Source organism: Leucopleurus acutus, assembly GCF_964270905.1.
Source record: "Leucopleurus acutus genome assembly, chromosome: 13".
Classification (NCBI taxonomy): Eukaryota; Metazoa; Chordata; class Mammalia; order Artiodactyla; family Delphinidae; genus Leucopleurus; species Leucopleurus acutus.
In genome coordinates, this window is record NC_139155.1 from 82,459,297 (window position 1) to 82,480,082 (window position 20,786).

General features: G+C 49.3%; 1 protein-coding gene across 1 annotated transcript in view; it reads right to left on the reverse strand.

The window, feature by feature from the left end:
• The window catches only part of KDM2B (lysine demethylase 2B), a 121,548-nt gene extending 101,784 nt beyond the window's left edge, over positions 1-19,764 (reverse strand). The window contains exons 1-4 of the mRNA XM_082853526.1: positions 19,498-19,764; positions 18,293-18,437; positions 15,260-15,338; positions 14,023-14,069 (exon numbers count right to left, since the gene is read on the reverse strand). Coding sequence (XP_082709652.1) covers positions 14,023-14,069; positions 15,260-15,338; positions 18,293-18,437; positions 19,498-19,530 — 304 coding nt within the window. The 5' untranslated portion in view covers positions 19,531-19,764. The remainder of the gene's footprint in view (positions 1-14,022; positions 14,070-15,259; positions 15,339-18,292; positions 18,438-19,497) is intronic.
• Between the last annotated feature and the right edge of the window lie 1,022 nt (positions 19,765-20,786).

Below are 20,786 nucleotides of genomic sequence, written 5' to 3' on the forward strand. Positions count from 1 at the left end.
GAGGCCACAGCAATGGGAGGCCCACGTACCGCAAGAAAAACAAAACAAAAAACAAAGTGAAGAGGGTCCCAATCAGACAGAAAGTGAAAGGGAGCTCTTTCTCCCCCATATGTGGACTTCTCAGAGAGACCAATTTCAGCTCTGAAGCCACAGCCCCAACCAGGCTCGTTATGCTCACTTGAAGAGCCAGGCTGGAGGCACAGGTGCCTGGCTTGTTTCTCCATCAGTGATGGCTCACAGGAGACCCCAGAATGAGCAGTGGGAGCCTCAAGGGCCCTGGGACAGCGCCAAGAGCCCTGGACTGAGCCCTAGTCCCAGCAACCCTGACTGCCCCTGCTCTAGGCCTCAGCTGCCTCACATGAAAAGGCAGGAAGAAGCCGGCCTTTATAATTTTTTTTTTCATTGCCGCAGATCTCTTCCTTCAAACAGAAGCTTTGATGAGAGCCAAATACATAAATAAAAACAAGCAGCTCAGGCTGAAGTGGGAAGGGGGTAGGAATTCAGAACTGGATTCCTGAGATTTCCCTTTGAAAACCACTGGGTTAGGTCATTTTTAGGTCCTCTTCTAGGGCCAACACACTGATTTTTAGCGTAGTTTTTCTTCTAGGTACTTTTTATTGGCGTATAGTTGCTTTACAATGTTGTGTAGTCTAGTTCTTAAACACTCAGATCATAGCCCTTAAATATGAACTGGGCAGAGGAGAAGGAAGGAAGAGGGAAGAGATGGAGACGCTCGCCCAAGGGGTCACTGGGGACACTTGAGGCCTCCCAGTCCCTTCCAGGCTGAGCTGGGAGATTAAGCACCGGGCCTCCATCTTCTCAGGTTCCAGTCCGGTCTGCCACTGGTGGCAAAGGGGAGCTGGGCATAAGCGCTGGGTCTCCGAGCGGGAGGCAAGTGGCCCAAAGGGACAGATGGGTGCTAAGAAAGGAATGTGGTACTCCAAGTCCTGGGGAGCAGCCACCCCTACGGCAGGTGACAGGGACAAGGTGCCTTTTGGAGCCTGCAAGGGATCCACAGTGCTGAAACTCAGGCTCCTGAAGTCAAGGGGTTACAGGAGAAATTTTCCACGTCAGAGCGGTGCCTGGAGTTCCTAAGTAGGCCACCTGCTCAGCAGCAGCCCCTCCCCTCCTCATTGGTTCTCTGAGCTCACAGGCTACACACACATCCAACAAATTCCAGCTGCAGAAATTAATCCGTGGCCCCATGGCCCTTGCTTTGAAGGCTCCACCAGTCAGTTCCAAGAGCCACGGGCTCAGAGCCGGAAGGAGGCTGTGGAAAGTCACCTTGAAGGCCAACATAAAGCATGCACGGGCACTGACCCCAAACCCCCACTGAGCCCGCTCTTCAGAGACTGCACACAAGTGTCCCACGTCATAGTTCTGGAACGTTCTCTATCATCTTCAAGCTTCTGGACTGGTTTTTTTCTGCTCCTTGGGAATATCTCCTCATCCACCTCATAGAGCCAGAGTTTATTATCAAGAGCACTGGCCATGGTTCAAATACTGCTCCACTACTTCCCAGCAGTGAGGCCTTAGGTACATCCCTGAACCGCTCTGGGCCTCAGTTTCCTCACCTGCAAAGTGGGGATAATAGGACCCGCCCTAGTGGCTTCACACAATTATTGGAAGCACTTTGTAAACTTAAAAGTGGGGATCCTAGTGAAAACGCTGTCCCAAATTGAAGGTGCAAGGGTACAGGAAAGAGAGGACACAGGGCTGACTCACTGCACAACTTGAGACAAATCGCTTCCCAGATCTAGGCCTCAGTTTCCTCTTTGTGAAATAAGAGGATGCTTGCAAAGGTCCGCAGGCTTTCCCTAAGCACTAATATCTTCTGACCCCCTCAACTTTTAAAATTATCCCCAAGACAAGGACTTCCCTGGTGGCACAGTGGTTAAGAATCCACCTGCCTAATGCAGGGGGCACGGGTTTGATCCCTGGTCCGGGAAGATCCCACATGCTGCGGAGCAACTAAGCCCATGCGCCACAACTACTGAAGCCCATGTGCCTAGAGCCCGCACTCCGCAACAAGAGAAGCCACCGCGACGAGAAGCCCTCAGCTGTTAACGAAGAATAGCCCCTGCTCGCCGCAACTAGAGAAAAGCCCGTGAGCAGCAACGAAGACTCAACGTGGCCAAAAGTAAATAAATAAATAAATTTATTTTTTTTTAATGGGGCTAGTGATAAATAGGGTTTTATGTGATTGGACAAAAAAATATAGGAAAGATTCTCAGCTTATAACAAGATCTTAGTAAACAGTAGTTAACACTATTATTTACACTCTGAGGAGCTACCCCACAGGGGAGTGATTCCTATTAGGCAAATAATGGACAGAAGCAAATACAGTTTCCCTAGGCCCCTAGCACAATCAAAATCAAGATTTTGATTATAGAGCACTAGATTTCTAGGAAAAGGGAAACAGAACAAATCAATGAGGCGGGTGTTTCTCTTAGAGAGAATACGTACCTGAGAACATAACTGAACCCCTCTGAAACCCTCCTCCCTTGGGATTCTCAGCGCTCCTGACCTCATGTACCTTCCCCTCCTAGCATTTCTATCTGTCCTGTCAGGTGGATGCCTCCCCCACATATCTGTCCAACCTTAACATCACTCCTGAGCTCAAATTCAAAGTGTCTAGAACTGAACTCATCTTTAACCCCACCCAAGTCTACATTTCCTCTTGGATTCTGTTACAAGCTTCACTTCCCAACTGCTGACATTCAAACCTATGTTTGAATCTGATGTGCCATCTACTGTCTGGGCAACTTACAAGTAACTTCTCTCCAGGCCTCAGTTTTTCTCACCTGTGAAATGGGAAAGCAAGACTAGGCGAGTTCTAAAAACTCTTCCAAAGTTTAAATTTTTTTATTATTATTATTTTTTTTTTTTTGGCAGCACCACACGGCTTGCGGGACTTAGTTCCCCAACCAGGGATCGAACCTGCACCCTCGGCAGTGAAAGCGCAGAGTCCTAACCACTGGACCTCCAGGGAATTCCCTAAAATTTTTTGAAGTCTATGATTTTAAACCAACTTTAAAAGGTCTAGGAAGGAGGGAGGGACAAATTAGGAGTATGGGATTAACAGATATAAGCTACTATACATAAAATAGTAAGCAAAAAGGATTTACTGTATAACAAAGGGAAATATATCCAATATCTTGCTTTTTGTGTTTTTTTATTATTTTTTTTTAATCTTCATTGGAGTGTAATTGCTTTACAATGCTGTATTAGTTTCTGCTGTACAACAAAGTGAATCAGCTATAAGTATACATATATCCCCATATTCCCTCCCTCTTGAGCCTCGCTCACACCCTCCCTATCCCACCCCCCTAGGTCGTCACAAAGCATGGAGATGATCTCCCTGTGATATGCAGCAGCTTCCCGCTAGCCATCCATTTTACATTTGGTAGTGTATATATCCAATATCTTGTAATAACCTATAATGGAAAATGTATATATATATATGAATCACTTTGCTATATACATGAAACTAATACAATATTGTTAAGTCAACTATACTTCAATTTTTAAAAAAGATTAGGAACTTCCCTGGTGGCGCAGTGGTTAAGACTCTGAGCTCCCCATGCAGGGGTCCCTGGTTTGATCCCTGGTCAGGGAACTAGATCCCACATTCATGCCACAACTAAGAGTTTGAATGCCACAACTATCGAGCCTGCCTGCTGCAACTAAGACCCAGAGCAACCTAAATAAATAAATACTAAAAATAAATATTAGTAATAATAATAAGGTCTGGGGGGGGCAAGGATATATTGGGAGACTGGGATTGGCATATATACACTACTCTATATAAAATAGATAACTAATAAGGACCTACTGTATAGCACAGGGAAACTCTACTCAATACTCTGTAATGGCCTATATGAGAAAAAGAATCTAAAACAGAGTGGATATATGTATACATATAACTGATTCACTTTGCTGTACACCTGAAATTAACACAACCTTGTAAATCAACTATACTCCAATAAAAATTTTTTTAAAAAAGGGTCCAAAAAATAAAATAAAAATAAGGTCTGGGGACAAATCAGCTACCTTTGATTTCTAAGGAGTAATAATTTAGTCTTCTCCCTAAATACCACCAGTCAAGGGCAGAGCCCATGTCTGACGAGTCTTAGCACCTCCTGCAGGGCCAGACACAACACAGACACCTGGTAAATTTGTGAGTGAAGAATGAATGGACTGGTGGCGCAGTGGTTAAGAATCCGCCTGCCAATGCAGGGGACACACGTTCAAGCTCTGGTCCAGGAAGATCCCACATGCCACAGAGCAACTAAGCCCGTGTGTCACAACTACTGAAGCCCGCATGCCTAGAGCCCGTGCTCCACAACAAGAGAAGCCACCGCAATGAGAAGCCCGCGCACCGCAACGAAGAGTAGCCCCCGCTTGCCACAACTAGAGAAAGCCCCCGCACAGCAACAAAGACCCAGTGCCAAAAATAAATAAATAATTTATAAAAAAAAGGAATGGAGGAGGGTTAGGATTAGAGTAGGAAGTCATAAAGCAAAAGCATGAGCTTTGGAAGCACCCGGGGCTGGGTTTGGATCCTGTCTCCACCGCCCACTAGCTGTGTGAGCAGCTCCCTCTGAGCTTCAGATCCCCCATCTGGAAAACAGAACATAACACTTACTTTATGATTATTGGTGAGGACAAAATGAGGTCATATGGTAAACATACAGTAAAAGATAGGTGATTATTATTCTAATGGGATGAATAAATGAATACTGAATGAGGTGATTTGTCATGAAGATTTTTTAAGAAAAGGGGCCAAAGAAAGCATCAGTTGGCTTGGGTACCCTCATTAGACAGAAGTACAGTAAAGAGATAATATGCAAGTCTCCCCATAGCCATGGGCCCTCCCAACCCTCAGTGACATAAGTACAGACAATGAGTGGGGACACTATACTTTATGGATACGTTTTCTCAGAGGGTTTAAAGCACCTTCAGAGACAGCAAGAATTATCTCTTCCCCAATCTCCCTATCCCCCCAACTCCCAACCCATAGATGTGAAAATATCCCAGTCTTTTTACATGAACTCTCCTAGCGATCCTGGGGGTGGGGGGCACAGATTACAGCATCAAACAGACCCACACAGATGCAGTCACCTGATTCACAACAAAGTCACCTGACGCAGTGCCATGGGGAGAGGGTGTTTCTTCAATAATGGTACTAATCAACTGGATATCCGTATAGGAAAAAGAAAGGATCTTGACCCCTATCTCATACCAAACACAAAAATCAATTCCAGATGAACTACATATGTACATGTGAGAGTTCAAACACCAAAACTTTTCAAGAAAAACATATGAATATCTTTGTGATCTCAGAGTATGCAAAATTTTCTTAATTTTATGAGACACAAAACAAACTAATGGACCAGAAAGAGCTAAATGGTCTATGTTAAAATGAAGACTGTCTGTTAGTTCAAAGACATCTTTAAGAGTGTGAAAAGTAGGAGATGATTTTGGAATATGTACTAACATCCAGAATACAGAAAGAACCTTTATGTTATGGGCTGAATTCTGTCCCCCAAAATTTATATGTTGAACTTCTAACCCCCAGTAACTCAGTAAGTAACCGTATTTGGAGATAAAGTCTTTAAAGAGGTAATTAAAATGAGGTCTTTAGGGTGGCCCCTAATCCAGTAAGACTGGTGTTCTCTTAAGAAGAGGAGATTAGGGCTTCCCTGGTGGCACAGTGGTTGAGAGTCCGCCTGCCGATGCAGGGGACACGGGTTCGTGCCCCGGTCCGGGAAGATCCCACGTGCCGCGGAGCGACTGGGCCCGTGAGCCATGGCCGCTGAGCCTGCGCGTCCGGAGCCTGTGCTCCGCAACGGGAGAGGCCACAACAGTGAGAGGCCCACATACCGAAAAAGAAAAAAAGAAGAGGAGATTAGACACAGATACAAACAGAGGGAACACCATAGGAAGACACAAGAAGACAGCCATCTATAAGCCAAGGAGAGAGACCTTCAAAGAAACTTAACCCTGCTGACACCTTGATCTTGGACTTCCAGCTCCAGAATTATGAGAAAAAAATTTTCTGTTGTTTAAGTCATCCATTCTGTGGTACTTTGTTATGTTTGGCCCTAGCAAACTGATACACCTTATAAACAGTAAGAGACAATCTTTACCATAAACAAAACAAAAAGACAACCTGCAGACTGGGAGAAAATATTCACAAACGATGAGACCAGCAAGGGCTTAATTTCCAAAATATACAAACAATTCATACAACTCAATATCAAAACAAACAAACAAACAAACCAAAAAAAAACAATCAAAAAATGGGCAGAAGGGCTTCCCTGGTGGCGCAGTGGTTGAGAGTCCGCCTGCCAATGCCGGGGGCACGGGTTTGTGGCCCGGTCTGGGAAGATCCCACATGCCGCGGAGCGGCTGGGCCCATGAGCCATGGCCGCTGAGCCTGCGCGTCCGGAGCCTGTGCTCTGCAACGGGAGGAGCCACAACAGTGAGAGGCCCGCATACTGCAAAAAAAGAATGGCCAGAATCGAAAAGTCTATAAATAATAAATGCTGGAGAGGGTGTGCAGAAAAGGGAACCCTCCTACACCATTGGTAGGAATGTAAATTGGTGTAGTCACTGTGGAGAACAATATGGAGGTTCCTTAAAATACTAAAAATAGGGACTTCCCCGGTGGCTCAGTGGTTAAGAATCCACCTGCCAATGCGGGGGACACGGTTTCAATCCCTGGTCCGGGAAGACCGCACATGCCGCAGAGCAACTAAGCCCATGTGCCACAACTACTGAGCCTGTGCTCTAGAGCCCGGGAGCCACGACTACTGAGCCCATATGCCACAGCTACTGAAGACTGCATACCTATAGCCAGTGCTCCGGAACAAAAGAAGCCACCTCAATGAGAAGCCCGCGCACCACAATGAAGAGTAGCCCCCACTCCCTGCAACTATTGAGAAAGCCCACGCGCAACAAAGACCCAATGCAGCCAATTTATTTATTTATTTATTTATTTTAAAAAAGAAAAAAATCTTAAAAAAAAAAAGGGACTTCCCTGGTGGCACAGTGGTTAAGAATCCGCCTGCCAATGCAGGGGACACGGGTTTGAGCCCTGGTCCAGGAAGATTCCACATGCCGTGGAGCAACAAGCCTGTGCGCCACAACTACTGAGCCTGTGCTCTAGAGCCCACGAGCCACAACTACTGAGTCCACGTGCTGCAACTACTGAAGCCCACGTGCTCTAGAGCCCATGCTCTGCAACAAGAGAAGTCACTGAAATGAGAAGCCCGTGCACCGCAACGAAGAGTAGCCCCGCTTGCTGCAACTAGAGAAAGCCCACGCACATCAACGAAGACCTAACACAGCCAAAAAATAAATTAATTAAAAAAAAAACCAAACACTAAAAATAGAGTTACCATATGATCCAGCAATCCCACTCCTAGGCATATATCCCGAAAAGACAGAAAGCTCTATTTAGAAAAGATACACGTACCCCAATGTTCACAGGAGCACTATTTACAATAGCCAAGACATGGAAATAACCTCAGGGTCCATCAGCTAATGAATGGATAAAAATGTGGGGGGCGTGTGTGTGTGTGTGTGTGTGTGTGTAATATATATATATATAATATATACGCACACACAACGGAATATTACTCAGCCATTAAAAAGAATGAAATAATGCCATTTGCAGCAACATGGATGGACCTAGAAATTATTATAGTAAGTGAAGTAAGTCAAAGACAAATATTATATCAATTACACATGGAATCTTAAAAAAATGATACAAATGAACTTATTTACAAAACAGAAACAGACTCACAGACATAGAAGACAATCTTATGCTTATCAAAGGGTAATGTGGGGGAAGGGATAAATTAGGAATTTGGGATTAATAGATACACAGTACTATATATAAAATAAACAACAAGAACCCACTGTATAGCACAGGGAACTATACTCAATATCTTATAATAGCCTATAATGGAAAAGAATCTGATATACACAGACACAGACACACACACACACACACACACACATAGGTATAACTGAATCACTTTGCTGTACACATGAAACTAACACAACGTAAATCAACTATACTTCAATAAAAAAAATTTTTTTAAATAAGAAACAACCTTTAAAATAATGAAGAAAAGACTTGATCAAACATTTCATAAAAGAAGATATCCAGGGGCTTCCCTGGTGGCGCAGTGGTTCAGAGTCCGCCTGCCGATGCAGGGGACACGGGTTCGTGCCCCGGTCCAGGAAGATCCCACATGCCACGGAGCGGCTGGGCCTGTGAGCCATGGCCGCTGAGCCTGTGCGTCCAGAGCCTGTGCTCCGTAATGGGAGAGGCCACGACAGTGAGAGGCCCGCGTTAAAAAAAAAAAAAGAAGATATCCAAATAGCAAATAAACATATGAAATGGAGGTCAATTTCGTCAATCATTAGAAAAATGACAAGTGAAACACAGTGAAATAGAACTATACTCCCATCACCATGGAGGCATGACTACAATGAACATGATGAACACACCAACTCTGGGTAAGGATATGGTGCAATCAGAACCAGAACAATCCGCTGGACAATTACTTGACGGAATCTACTAAAACTGAACATATACGTAAATTCTGACCCAAGCAATTCTGCTCTTAAGTATATGCCCAACAGAAATGCATCCATTTGTTCACCAATCATGCCTAGAATGTTCATAGCAGCACTATGCATACAACCTTAAACTGGCAGTTACCCAAGTGCCCACTAATAGAATGAATAAATCAATTGTGAAATAATCACATAATGGAAAACTATATAGCAATGAAAATAAATCATCTACAACTGCACACAACAATATGGATGAATCTCGTAAACACAAGGTTGAGTGGTAAAATGCCAAAACCAAAAGAGGACAGATACCCTGTATGATTCCACTAACACAAAGTATGAAAACAGGCAAAATTCATCCACACTATTAGAAGAAGCCACGACAACAGTGGAGGGAGTGACTGGATGGGAATTCAAGGGGGGTTTGACCCTGGGCTTCCAATTACCCTGGTGTGTTCAATTTGTTAAAATTATACAAATTTTCACAACAGGATTACTATATGTGCACTTTTCTATATGCATATTAGACTTCAAGAAAAAAGCTTTCATTTTAAGCGCACAGTGCCACCACTTTTTGTTTTGGTTCTTTAGAGATGAGGAGCTAAAAACAGAGGCTAGGCGCCGGTCTTCCAGCGGGCAGACAAACAGGGCTGAGAGAAAAAAGCCCAATTTTAGGAGATTAGAGAAGAGTCTGCCCTAATAGCTGGCTGTGCACCACCCGCTTCTCAGACAGTCGCCTCCCAAGATACAGGGCCTGGGGAGGGGACAAGAGGCTGGAAGACAGGCTGAGATTCCCCACTAACTTCGAGGGATGGTCCAGCCTCCCCCATACTCTGCCATCCACAGCAGAACTTTCATTTGTGGGAATTCCCTGGTGGTCTAGTGGTTAGGACTCCACGCTCTCACTGCCGAGGGCGTGGGTTCAATCCCTGGTCGGGGAACTAAGATTCCGCAAGACATGTGGCATGGCCAAAAACAAAAAAGAAATCCCATTTGTGCTAGGGACATGGTGACGTCACCCAGCAACCCTGGGGAGTCACTCCTTCCCCACTCTCAGTCCACATGGTTCAGCTAGGCTGGGTGTGGGATTTTGCTCCCCACTTTAGCTGCCATGTGGAGAGAAACTTGCCGGAGAATGAAGCAGAAAGAGGAAGCCAAAAAAAGGGAAGCAAAAATGAAAAGTAGGAGCCAAGACCTTGAGATCTTCTTGGCGCACCTGGATCTAGAAATGCCTAAGGTCACATCCTGAACCTATTACGTAAACCGCTGAATTCTGTTTTGCTTAGGGCAGATTGAGTTACATTTGTCACTTATGTCACTATGACAAATCTTCCCCTTCACCACTCTCCAGAAGCCTGTGTGCACTCTCAGTGGGAATAATCCTACCCGCTGCTAACTGCCATTACAGGCATCCCTCACGGTGCTATACCTTTACAAAGCACGAAAATTCACCAATCCTTTCGATCATTACAGAAATGCCAAGAGACATAGGCTGCAGGTATTACTACTATTCCCATTTTTTGGGGGGATTTTTTGGCTGCATTGTGCGACATGCGGGATCTTAGTTAGTTCCCCGACCAGGGATTGAACCCATGCCCCCTGCACTGGGAGCAAGGAGTCTTAACCACTGGACCACCAGGGAAGTCTCACTATTCCCGCTTTCTTTGCCATCCTAGACTTTTCTGAGAGCCGGCAAGGACGTCAGGACCATCTAATTGAATCCTCTCGCTCTCACAATGAGAAGAATGAGGCTCAAGGAAAGAGGCAGCCTGGATACAACCAGAGAATAACAAAACTACAAAGGGCTTGAAAATTCTTCAAAAGCGTGAGGGCAACATTACTGAGACTGTGATGTTCCCTGATCCCCAGATTTGAGAATCTGGCTTTAATCCTTGTCCATAAAGAGAACTTCATCGGATCCACATTCTGCCATTAGAATAATAATGGGGACCATTTCGTCATCCGCCATAATGCTAAGCATTCATTCATTCTCTTACAGGATCCTTCTTTGAGGCAGGTTCTGCTCTTAGCTCCATTTTGCAGTTGAGGAGTAGCTTGCCCCAAATCACTCAGCCAAGTAGCAGAGCTGAGTCCCAACAACAAAGGCTGGGGGTGGGTTGAGGCACCAGAGAGAGTCACCTGTGCCAAGATTTGATTTACGGGGTCCATCACCCCATTTTCTGCTCACTGCTGGAAGGCTGCCTCCTTCTGTTCTGATGTCCACTTCCTTCAGCATTTCTAGAATCCAGCTTAAAAAAAAAAATCTATCTCCTGAGCAAGCCCTCCCCAGTTAACTGAGATCCTTCTGTCAACAGCAGCACCTCCTTATAGCCAACCGGTCCTCCTTCTTCTTTTTCTTTTTTTCCGCCACATGTCGTGCGGGATCTTAGTTCCCCAAACCAGGGATGGAACCCGCGCCCGTTGCAGTGGAAGTGCTGAGTCTTAATCACTGGACCGCCAAGGAAGTCCCTGGTTCTCCCTTCTGAGTTAACACATCTCTGGGTCAATATTCAGGCTGGGGACTTCCCTGGTGGTGCAGTGGTTAAGAATCCACCTGCCAATGCAGGGGACATGGGTTCGAGTCCTGGTCCGGGAAGATCCCACATGCCGCGGAGCAACTGAGTCCATGCACCACAACTACTGAGCCTGCGCACTAGAGCCCGCGAGCCACAACTACTGAAGCCCGCATGCCTAGAGCCCGTGCTCCGCAACAAGAGAAGCCACTGCAATGAGAAGCCCATGCACCGCAACGAAGAGTAGCCCCCACTCGCGGCAACAAGAGAAAGCCGCGGGCAGCAACAAAGACCCAACACAGCCAAAAATTAATTAATTAACTTTATAAATAATAATAATAATTCAGGCTGGATCTCTGCACACCCACTGGTCAGCTGCCTTCATTCTCCATACAACCACAAGAGTCAGCTTTTTTTTTGTTTTTTTTTTTGTTTTTTGCGGTACGCGGGCCTCTCACTGTTGTGGCCTCTCCCGTTGAGAAGCACAGGCTCCGGAAGCGCAGGCTCCGGAAGCGCAGGCTCAGCGGCCATGGCTCACAGGCCCAGCCGCTCCGCGGCATGTGGGATCCTCCCGGACTGGGGCACGAACCCGTGTCCCCTGCATCGGCAGGCTGACTCTCAACCGCTGCGCCACCTGGGAAGGCCCGAGAGTCAGCTTTTATAGAGCTTAAATCAGATCACATTACTTCACACCCACCAGGATGGCTAGCATCAAAAAGATAGAAAAATAAATAAATAAAATGAAATAAAATTTAAAAAAAGACAGACAGGGCTTCCCTGGTGGCGCAGTGGTTGGGAGTCCGCCTGCCGATGCAGGGGACACGGGTTCGGGCCCCGGTCCGGGAGGATCCCACATGCCGCGGAGTGGCTGGGCCCGTGAGCCACGGCCGCTGAGCCTGCGCGTCTGGAGCCTATGCTCCGCAACGGGAGAGGCCACAACAGTGAAAGGCCTGCGTACCACAAAAAAAAAAAAAAAAAAAACAGACAGACAGACAGACACACACACACACACACACACACACACAAGACAGACAATAACAAGTGTGGGTGAAGATGTAGAGAAATTAGAACCCTCGTATGCTGCTAATGGGAATTTAAAATGGCGCAGCTACTTTGGTAACTGTCAGAGGAGATTAAATGTAGTTACCCTATGACCCAACAATTCCCTTCCTACGTATATACCCCAAAGAAGTGAATATGTATGTTCACACTAAAACTTGTACATGAATAGTCATAGCAGCATTATTCATAATACCCAAGAAGTAGAAACAACTAAAATGTACATCAACAGACGAATGGGTAAACAAAACGTGGTCTATCCATATAATGGGATACTGTTCAGCCTTAAAAAGTAATAAAGTACTGAGACTTGTTACAACAGAGATGAACCTCGAAAACATGAGGCCAAGTGAAAGAAGCCACACACAAAGGACCACATATTATGATTCCACTTATATGGAAAATCCAGAAGAGACAAACCCACAGAGGCAAAAAGCAGACTGGCTGTCAGGGGATGGAAGGAGAGGGGAATTGGGAGGTACAGGGCTCATTTTGGGGGTGATGAAAATGTTCTGGAATTAGTTCGTGGTAATGGTTGCACAACATTGTGAATATATTAGGAACCACTGGGGAATTCCCTGGCGGTCCAGTGGTTAGGACTCAGCACTTTCACTGCTGTGGCCCAGGTTCAATCCCTGGTCAGGGAACTAAGGTCCTGCAAGCCATGCAACGTGGCCAAAAAGAAAAAAAGAACCACTGAATTGCACACTTTAAAATGGTTAGATGGTGAATTTTATGGTATATGAATTCTATCTCAATTTTTAAAATATTTTTAATTCCCCCCCCAAGAAAATAATCAGATCACAAAGCTACCCACCTCACCACACTTGAAAACTCCCCAGGGGCCTCCCATCACCCAAGCAGTTAAACCCAAACTCCCCACCAGGGCCTAGAAGGTCCTATGTGGGCCTGGCCCTGCAACTTCTCCCACCTCGCCTACTACTTCCCCTCCTCACTCCTTCCATTCCTCCCCCACCCTTTGCCCTTGTTCATTCCTCCATCTGGAATGTTCTTTCCCACAGCTGGCTTCTCATCAGTCAGGTCTCTGTCCAAACGTCCTCATCACCTCCACCCAGAGGCCCTCCCTGACCACCCCCCACCTAAAACAAAACACAGCTCCAGCAAGCTCCACCCCATTACCCTGCTTTACTTCTTCATATCCCTTATCACCCTCTGAAAAGACGTAAATTTTTTTTAAACTATTTATTTCTTTGTTGCCTGTCACTCCAACCAAGAGGGCAGGGATCTTGTCTGTCCTGCTCACAGCTCTGAATTAGCCTACCACGTAGGAGCTACTTGAGAAACACTTCTGGGAAGAATGGATGTATTGACCAACTTCCTGTAAAATCTGAAAGGCAGCCCACTACCTGGTCAGGAGTCCGGGGCACTCAGTGAGTCCAGCCGAGCTCTGTAGGTGCTCAGCACCAAGCCCTGCCCTAGACCTGTCTGGAACCCTGAAGAAGCAGGAAGAATGATCCCTCCCCTTGAAAGTTCTGAAAGTCTTTCAGGGGTCACACAGCACCCAGTGTTTACCCAGCAACCCACAAACAAACACAAAGGAGAGAGCTAAGATTGCCTTGATGACACCCAAGCTGGAGGCTAGGGTCCAAATCAGCCTCATACAACTGCACTGGCAAACACCCTCTAAAACAGCTTCTTACGGCTTTGCAATCTGACCCGTTCTCCAGAATGAGATGGTTGCAGCTCACACCTGCTCCTGCCTCCTCGCATGGGGACTTTCTTTTCAGAGGCAGTTAAATATCCAAAGAGGCAGGTGGTATAAGCCTCGTCCCCTGCCACTACCACGCCCCCCCAATTCAGCATCTCTGGGCCACGCACACACACAGCAACTTACCCACTAGGAGTTTGACATCTCGGACTGTGAAATCAGGGTCAGGCATCCTCGAAAAAGAGGAACACAGACATTTGATGAGAAGAAATAACAGGGTTAGACCCAACAATGGGGGCAGAGGGAGGCCATTTTTCCAAGAGAGTTGCCTGGTTCTCATGCTGTGAGTCCAAAATGGGATAACTCAGCGGGAGGGTCACCCCCCAAACCGGTCAGCAGCTTCCTCACCTCAACGGCAAACCAGACCCTCACTCTCCCTGACACCTGAACTCAGCACAGCTACAGAGAAGAGGATGGACATCCACTGTCCCCCTGCCACATGTCCGGGGAAGACTGAAGTGTGCCACCAGAGTTGGGCATTCAAACACTTGCTTTCTTTTAGGGTGGGTAGCCCTCTCTGTGGCTCCTCTTCTAGAAAATACTCTCCATAAGGAGTGGTATGGAGGGTGGGAGGGACCCCTTTTAAGTTTAGAGGAAAAAAAAAATATCGCACCAATTCCAGGGATTTGGTGACACTGGCTATGATGACTGTGATGAGGTTCACTATTAATTAATAGTGATGCCAAAGGTTTAATTTCTGTTGGTAGGAATGACTGGCAGTAGATGCTGTGGAGGGAGGGAGGCTGTGATGAAGCCCTTAGCTTCCTCCCCCACCCCTGCCCAAGGGGTGGAAACCTGTTCTTCCAGCCAGCCTCCGGATGGAAGCTCTGAAGAGAATGTAAACCAGACAACACACCACGGGAGGCAGGTGCTGGGGCCCAAGACGAAAGGGGAGACGAGGGCCTAGCATCCTAGGAAGCACACCCTCCACAGAAAAGGGCCAGTTTCCCACATAGTGCAAGTCTGAGTAGAAAATATGCATGTAGGCGTCCTGCCTCTGGGCCCAGAAGCTGGCCAATCCCTTTGCACCTCAGGCCCTGCCTCAGTTTCCTGATTCAGGGGGAGGACACAATTCTCTTCAGGAAGTCACTGCGTGTAATTGGGGTGGGTCGGGGGAAAAAAGTCCACGCTGTTTAAGTACCCTGTGACCTCTCCATCCAAATTCTCTGAAAATCCAGACTCATCTTTAAAGAGTTTTTCCCCTCTGTCAGGCCTTGAACAAGGAGATACAATCCCCAAATAATGAAGAAAAGTCCTTCTCAGTGATGAGAGGTAAAGAAAAGGGTGGAAGAAATCCATCCCAAGCTACAAACTGTGTTAGGGAAAGAGACAGGGGAAGAAGCAATTGGTTTCAGCAACTTACTTAATTCCCAGGCCATCCTTTTCTCGAAATATCAGGGGAACTCTGAGAGCTTCTCTCTGCACGTACTCATAGTTGAAATCTGTTTGGAGATTGGAATTAAAACAGGTTGGTTAAGTCATGAAGGAGCAAATGAACCATGATCCATTGGTTAGGGGAAGAAAAACGATGGAGGAAGGGGCAGGGGTTATACTAGATGCAGACACCAGCTCAAAGGGCAAGAGCTCCCTAGAAAATGACAAGGAAATGGATTAGGCAAAGCCCAAGAGAAGCCATGCCAACTATCAGCTCCTCTGCCTACTCAGTCACGGCCTGCATGCCCCACGGGTCAGAACTTGTCAATGAACAGCCCAAGGCTGGAGAGAACTGGGGAGAGAGCCTCATGAAAGAGCCCCACACAGCCCAGTTATCACTGCAAGAGAGGGACGGATGGAGAAACACATCCCAAGCTGAGCTCAGAAAGTAAAGGAACTGCAAAATTGAAGAATGCCACCTGGGAGGATCTGAAGCCCCAGAGAGGAGGCTGGGAGGAGGGTTCTCATTGTAGCCGAGCATCAGGGAAGATCTTATTGTAATATCCTGCATGGTGAAGGGGAGGGGGGAAAAGCCGGTTTCCCTGGAAACTGTGTATCTGGTGCCAAAATAACTAGGGAACTGGGCACAGCTTTGCTGCCTTAATAGTGAAATTCTGCTACAGCCATCAGAACACTTGCTTCAGCTGGATAACCAAGAGGGATGCTCCCCAGGTGAAGACTGTGTGAAGGGGACATAGTGAGGCCTGAAGAAAACTCACCGCGTAGTTTTCCTGTCTGACTGACGCTTGTCTAGTGTAGACCCCCAACATCCTTATCGAAAGCCCTAGAGCACGAAGGAAGCCTTAGCTTCCATCTTCCTGAGTTCCAAAAGTAGGGGATCTGACCCAACCATATCCCTAAATATGGAGGCGAGGGAGGCGGAGACAAATCCTCATATCCCCAAATCCTCAGGTAACTGAAGCAATTCACAAAGGCACAAGCCCTCCCTGGCCAGTCAGAAGGGAGATAGAGGAGATCCCAGGCCACTGAAGCCCCTGCCCCAGGGAACAGTTCACTAGGGCAGCTTGGGGGAGTGGGGGTAGGGAGAGGCCAAGGCAACTCTGCTCAGAGGAGAGAGAACAAAACCAGAGCTGGGGAAAGTCCTGACCTTAGCAGCTCAGATCCCCAGGAGCTCCCAGTGAATGGGGATTCCTAAGGATTTAAAGGCAGAGAAGTTTAAGAAGCTTCTATTTTGAATCCAGGCTAAGGGCTCCTTCTGTTTCTCAGCTCCTCCCTCGAGTTTTGGGGCAAGATCTGAATTAACAACCAAAAACCCTAGAGCCCTCTCTCTTGAAAGGAGCCTGGACAGCAGATTTAAGGGCCCTCCCTCGCTGGAAGCCCCCAGCCCACCCCATACACACACACCCAGAGTCCACCCCCAGGGTCAGCTTCAACTTCCTCAAATGAGCCTGAGAAAACACTGAGATCCTGGGCAGAGAATTCCTCACCAATGACCAGGAAGAGTTGCATACTGCTCTCTCCTGCGATCCGCCAAACGACTCAAGAAAAATGGGGAAGGAGAGGAATTAAAACCCCATTTGTGCTAAGGAAATTTAAATGTAGTTGAGACTAGACCCCTGAACTGTCTGGCCTCTGGGTGCAATGCTCTTAAGACCTGGCAGGCTGGAAGAAATTTCTTCTTCCCTCCTCGCACAACTACCCCCTACCACCGAAGCCCGGCACTCCAGGAAGCAATGGGCACAAAAGAGAAACTTCAAAAATGCAAAGCTAGGCTGTCTCTCCTAGGAGCTAACCCCAGAGCCCTAGCCACTCAACCGGAACCTGGAGGCGGGAGGCGCTTCCCAGTTATCAGCTCACTGAGGGATGGGAGGGTTTTCCAAGGGGGAAGGGGATAAACAAAATGGGAACAGAGTAATGTAAAGGAAACCCAAATGTCTGAGGGGCAAAAATGAACTTACAAACCCCAGAAGGGCATAGGGAGATGCCTAAGTAGGCAGGGCAAATCCAAAACCCCAATCCCACAGGCCAAACCAGGGGCCTTGCAGGCCTTAGACCCAAGCCAGACAGAGCATAAACTCAAAGTCTGGAAGACACTCCCAGACACTTTGCTAGTACCAGGGTCAGGGAGGTAGGCCCTGAAGGTCTCAGGCTAGGGTGACATTCCCAAACCCCAGAGGCTTCTCCAACTTCTACTCTAAACTGGCAGGGCCCACAAGAGGGACAGAGCTCTCAAGCCCTCAGCCCTGGGAAGAGACCCTGTTTCCCAGGGGGGGTGCCCCAACTCTTCACCTCAAACTGCCAGGGGGCAGCCTGAAGCCTGATGGGGGGATAACCCCCTTACCCACAGTCCCCACTTCAAGCATCAGGGATGCAGGGCTAGAGACCTCAGGCTTAAGCGGGATCCAGCCAACACCTCCGGGTCACCCACCCTGCTCCCATCTAGCAGGGCTCACAAGGTGATGGAGCTCAGCAGACCCCAGGCCTGAGGAGGTGTCACTAAGTGACCGGGGGTGTCCCCAGCGCCAGGTCCTAACTGGCAGGGCCCTAAATGTCACGGGGTTTGAGAGGCTACAGGCCTGGGGGTCCCCCACCCCAATACCCCTGGGGTGCCCCAGCCCCGCTCCAGCCCATCGGCTGCACCTCGTGCAGCGCAAGGAGCTGGGCCGGCTCCGGGAGGGGTAGAACGCGGCACACCCGCCCTCCATCTGTCTGCCCGTCGGTCCCCAGGTCCCTCAGTCCGCCGGCCCCCTGGCTCTACCCACCCTGGGGCTGGTGGTGGGCGCGGGCCGGGCCTAGGCCCACGCCCGGCCCCGGTTCCCGCCTGCCCTCCTCCCTCGCCACCCAGCCCACCCCACCCCCCCAGTGCTCGGCCTCGTTTCGTCACCGGATCCCCTGGAATGGGGGACGCGGGCGCGAAATACGAACCCAGTCACCGGCAGCTCCCTCCCCACGTGCGCTCGGGCCGCGCCGCGGAGGACTGCCCAAGGAGGGGGCGCCTCACCTTTGCCCTCCATGGCGTGCACGAAGTCCCCCTGGTACAGCTGGCTGCGCAGCTTCTCCTCCAGGCTGAAGCCGCGGACGCTGACGATCTCCTCCACGTCCGACAAGTCCTCGTTCTCGTCGTATCTCTGGCGGTCAATCGGGCGCTGCAGGGACCCAAACCAGAGAGCCCGGGACATTACTGGGGGAAGTGGGGGTCGCCTCTCACCCTGGGCCCAGCTCGAACAGGTGCAGGAGCCGCGCGCCCCCTGCACCCCACCACTGCGACCGGAGCAACTTCGCGCAAAAGCCAAAGATGCTGAAAATGGGCATAATGAGAGGGGCCAGCGCCCCCAGGGTCAAGCTGCGCCCTAAACAGGGCACTCCCCTCCTGCATCTTTGGAGGCCATGGAAGGGATATCTGGGGGAGTCTCCCTTGCCCCCCACCCCCGAGAGGTGTTAGGTTTTGCCCACTCGGCCGGGAGCCTGGTTATGTAACCCGCGAGGGGGGCTCGGCGCACGGGCTGGCGGGGCATTTGTAGGCCCCGGGAGGAGCCGCCGCAGCGCCCGGCTCGGCGCTAACAGCAGCCCTGGCGGCCGCAGCGGCAGAGCCGGGAAGCCGGAACCGGGGGCCGGCGGCATTTCTAAGACTGGAGCCGCCCCCGAGCTACGGGGGAAGCTGGAAAGCTGAAATGGAAGGGCTGAGACCCCAGCCGCCCCCGCCGACCGACCGCCAGTGCAAGAAGAAGAGATGGGAGGGGGGGTTCGGGGCTTGGGAGGGGGAGAGGCAGACGGCCCGCCACAAAGCTCCCATCGGAGACCCCAAAACGCACCAGCAGCTGTCTCATCTCCCCACAAGCGCGCGCGCACACTCACTTCCTAAGGAGAATCCCCCGCCACTCCCCGCATCCCCTGCCTCCTCCCTCCACCGCCGAGCGCCCAGCCCCGCAGCCCCCCAGATTCCGGGCGAACCCGAGCCCGCTGAGCTCCCCCTCCACGCCTTCCCCGCTACCACCTCCCCACTTAAGTGTCTGAGACTCTGAGCCTCACAAGGGACTGGAGGAGTAAGCTGCTTGCTTCCTTTTGCATGCAATTTATTATATTTTTTTTCCGGTCCTCTTGCAAAATACAGAAAAGGAAAGAAAAGGCAGCAAGAAACAGCAACAAAAAAAATAGATCTATCATATACCAGATACAGATTTGGAAAAAAAAAAAAAAGCTACACACCAATCTTCTTCCAGAGTCTTTCTCTGCCTCCATTTTTTTAGGAGAGTTCACCAATTAATTGTCAACACTCCTGCCCCCTGCATTTTGGCGGAGGGGGGAAGGAGGGAAGACCAAAGAAAACAAACCAAAAAATAAATAAATAAAGCTAGCCAGAGCCGAGATCTACAAAGTTTTGCACCAACACTTAAGCAGATCCGTTTGCAAAGTCCTAGGAAACCATTTTCAGCAGTTGTGGGGGGAGGCGTCGACGTCATAATCCCCGGAACGTAAACATTGTTGCCGATCGCGCTCCGAGCCCGCGGCCCGGCTTGGGGGGGGCACTCGGCCCGGGATGGGGGTGGGCGGGGGCGGCGGCCTGAGGAGGTGTGGGGCGGGGAGGGCGCCCGGGAGGCACCGGGCGCCGTTAGCGCCCTGGCATCGCTGTTTTGTTGTTGGGTCACGAGTGCGCCTCTGCACGCAGGCGCCGCCGCCGCCCGGGAGTTGTGTGCAGAGCTGACTTTTGGAAGGGCTGAGTTGCAGGCGGCGGGCGCATCCCGGAGATGGCGGGGCAGGGAGGAAGGGAAGGAGGGAGGGGGTGGGGAGGGAGGTGCAGATTTGCACGGCTGGCCTCAGCGGGAGGCGCGGAAATGCAAGCCGAGCATGCTGGAGTGAAAGCCCCCGGGGCCTGGCACCCCTCAAAAACGACCTCCCACCTCAATCCCTGCCCCCATTGCCCACGGCCCCCACGGGCTACCCCTCTTCCTCTTCCTTCACTCACCCCACCTCGTTACCTACGTGGCCGACCCAAATTCAAAACATTTTGTGTATATATAATTTTTTTTCTTTTCTACTACGTCTTTTTTTGGGGGGATCCTCTCTAGATCCCCATAAGCGGACCTGCCATACGGAGGAGGCATTTGGGGGCTCAGGAAGAAATTAGCGCAGCTCCATACCTGTACGGACTGCATAGCTTTTAAACTCCTGGACTCAAAGATAAGGATCCACATACACACAGGTACAGGAAATACAGCCAGACCAAAGCCTTTTCAGACCCGAGCTGACCGGAAGACGTTGCCTTTCATTCATTCACTCTGCCCGCGTCTGTGGAGTCCTTTACTAGGCGACAAACCCTGGAAGAGAAGTTGGACATTTTTTAAAGGTCCCTGCGCTCGCCAAGCGGAGGAAATAGATGCTCAGGAGTGAACTACCGAGAGAATCGGATCTGGCGCCTCCTAACGCAGCTGGCAAACATGCGAAGGGTAAGCCCTTATTGGCGGTTTACAGGAGAAATGTCGGTGGAAAGGTGCAAG